The sequence below is a fragment of the Phalaenopsis equestris genome, unplaced genomic scaffold (genome assembly GCF_001263595.1).
Source record: "Phalaenopsis equestris unplaced genomic scaffold, ASM126359v1 Scaffold000540, whole genome shotgun sequence".
Lineage (NCBI taxonomy): Eukaryota > Viridiplantae > Streptophyta > Magnoliopsida > Asparagales > Orchidaceae > Phalaenopsis > Phalaenopsis equestris.
In genome coordinates this window covers 1847681-1850485 of record NW_018164980.1, presented here as the reverse complement: position 1 = coordinate 1850485, position 2805 = coordinate 1847681, and the positions used below count along the sequence as shown (strand labels likewise).

At 30.6% G+C, this 2805-nt stretch overlaps 1 protein-coding gene across 1 annotated transcript in view; it reads left to right on the top strand.

Moving 5' to 3' along the window:
* Positions 1–151, top strand: part of LOC110029005 (L10-interacting MYB domain-containing protein-like) — a 5194-nt gene extending 5043 nt beyond the window's left edge. The window contains exon 2 of the mRNA XM_020731101.1: positions 50–151. Within this exon, the coding sequence (XP_020586760.1) occupies positions 50–151 (102 nt within the window). The remainder of the gene's footprint in view (positions 1–49) is intronic.
* Positions 152–2805: the final 2654 nt, after the last annotated feature.

Below are 2805 nucleotides of genomic sequence, written 5' to 3'. Positions count from 1 at the left end.
AGGTGGACGGACAATACAACTGTTTCTACGATATCCCAATTGGACACAGGTACTAGGAGTTCGAGAGTACCACAACAGGAGACCACCGCATATGGTTCGAGTTCTTCCGTGTATACCGCACCCCATCAAGACACGCTTGCTCGGGGATTAGAGGTATCAGAAACGGGCAACATTCGTCATGATGTGACTTTACATGTTAAACTCAATATTGTCATATTTTTCCTTGTAATTTTAACATGTTATTTCTTCTTTTTTTTGGGGACTTTCTATAATCCATATTAGAGTTCCATAAATGTGTATTGAACTTTCCTTTATATCACTATGTTTTGTTGATGTAATCACAACTTTTTTGAGTTATATAAATATTATTAAACTTTTTTGCAATTTCATTTCTAGACATCTGAGAAAATAACATTCTGCTACACAGATTATTCATTCAACTCAAAAAATTTACAAATAAGTTGTTTACAAAACGCACAAACCAAACAGCTGAACTGCTTATTCAGACCAGGGACAAAAGGGTCAATTTTTCACAATCAGCTGTTTTCCAGATGCGTTAACCAAACAGCCAGACAACTTATCTGGATCAGCTGGTCATCAGCAGATTATCAGGATAAGCTGCTTATCAGCAGAAGCTGGATAAGCTGCAGCTGCCCCAAACAGACCCTTAGTCTCAAACTTCATAACTATCATATTTTCCATAGCTTTTTTATTTTGATAACAATTGCTAGGAAAGAGGGTGCCTACGGCCTAAATATAAATATGGAAATCATAAAATAATTAAAATAAATTATTAATCACAAAAGCAACCACTACTAATTATGTGCTTTGGCTTAAGTCCATGCCTTCAATTGTGCATAAATTGAATAATTCATTAAATTTAAAGGAGAGTATATGAAGGATTACTCTTCATAATAAATTATAGAAATAGAAAAAGATAATATTTCTTCTATTTGAGGGAATATGCAACCATCTATAATGAAGACATTGACTAGTTTAGAGAAGGAGATGCTAATATTGCTCTAATTACTCAATTTCTTCCCATTTCCATTAGATATAGAAGTGAAAAAAAGGTGTTATTTTTCGCTATGATCAAGTGATCTTTCTCTTGCTAGAACTTGAAATAGTAGTCGCTCTCTTGTTGAAGAAGCCAAAAACTCCTCTTTTAAGTACTTAATAAACTCCTCTTATAAGTACTTAATAAAATTCTCTTATTTGATGATACTCCTCATATTTCTTATATGAATGGTATGTAGCAAATTTGAATTTAATAACCCATTGGAAGCCTTCCACTTTGCAATATTATTGCAATGTTATTCCCTTCTACCTTGGTTGTTCCAAAAACCTCAAGAGTGCTCGGCAAGATGGAAAAATAATACATCAGGACTCTTAATGCATTCGAAGTCCAATGGTGGGACACCACGTGTCAAGTGGGCTCCACCATTTTTAACATTGACCAATGACAGTATATTGCGGTGGGGCCATGGGCCCCACCATTGGACTCCTAATGCAGTTTGCGTTCGGAGTCCTGATGTAATATTTTCTCCGGCAAGATATCTCGACAATACAAAGTTGGTCAACAAAATTCAACTGATTCATCATTGAGTTAGCTAACTTATCAAACAATTTGTATAGTCAAATTTGACATATTTGTCCTACGTATTAACTCGATAGGTCCACGTGACTCCATCAACTTGCCTTATAACCTAATAATGTCTTCTTATATGATGCACTACACATAACTATGTGATAGTATTATTTTAATGTATTTGTCTCTTTTGGTGTAGTTACTTGTGTATTCACGTCTGGTGTCTTCAACCCAATAAATAAATGACGCCATTCAGAATGGGGAACTTCTTTGTCCTTTGGAAGAATAAGGAATTATAAGAAGCATTCCATGTTTTTCTTTCCACATTTAGAGAATTTTCCTATGCTCTTCTTATCTAACAAGTTCTATCAAAGTGGTGTGAGACCATTGACAGTATGTGATTCAGCAAACTGAAAGGTTAAATGAATCAAATTTAAAGATTGTCCAACTCATTTATTTATGTTTATAAATAAATAACATGTTAAATGTTCTATACTTATATAATATATTATCTAAATAAACTTTGATTAACTATAATTTATTTAGCTAATTATTTAATAGTGAAATGTCATCATTTAACATTAATATGCCTATAAATTCAATACAGTTTCTTCTTATACTTTTAGAAATAATTACAAGAACTACTTTATTTGTATTTATTTATAAAATTTTATTGTAAAAATAATTATTTGTGAAAGACTTTTATATTATCTTGTTTATTTAGTTAAAATAAAACTAGTTCTATACTAATTCAAATTTAACCCATTTTCTTATTTGTTTAGATTTATAAAATTATGTATTAATAACTTTACATGAAAAATGTTCTAATTTTTAATTTGTTTACTAACTCATTTATTTTTAATTTTTTTTCTCTTTTTTATTTTAAAATGAGTCGTCTCGTTTTCTCTAATAATTCTCTCTTCCAAATCATATGAATAATCAGGAGAAAGTAGAAATCGAAAAAAATGGACAAATGGCAAAAACAACAAATAAGAGAAAAAAATAAACGTGGAGAATCTAGGTGCAATAACTTTGTGTAGACAATATTTTTATACGTACAATAATAATTTTAGTACAGCAAGACATACATCCACCAATTTCATATTTTATTCAAGAGAGAATGAACATTCAACTCACAAATAATTTATTCTCATAGTTTAGTATATTTAATATGCCATGTTATATATATATATATATATATATATATACCTCATCAG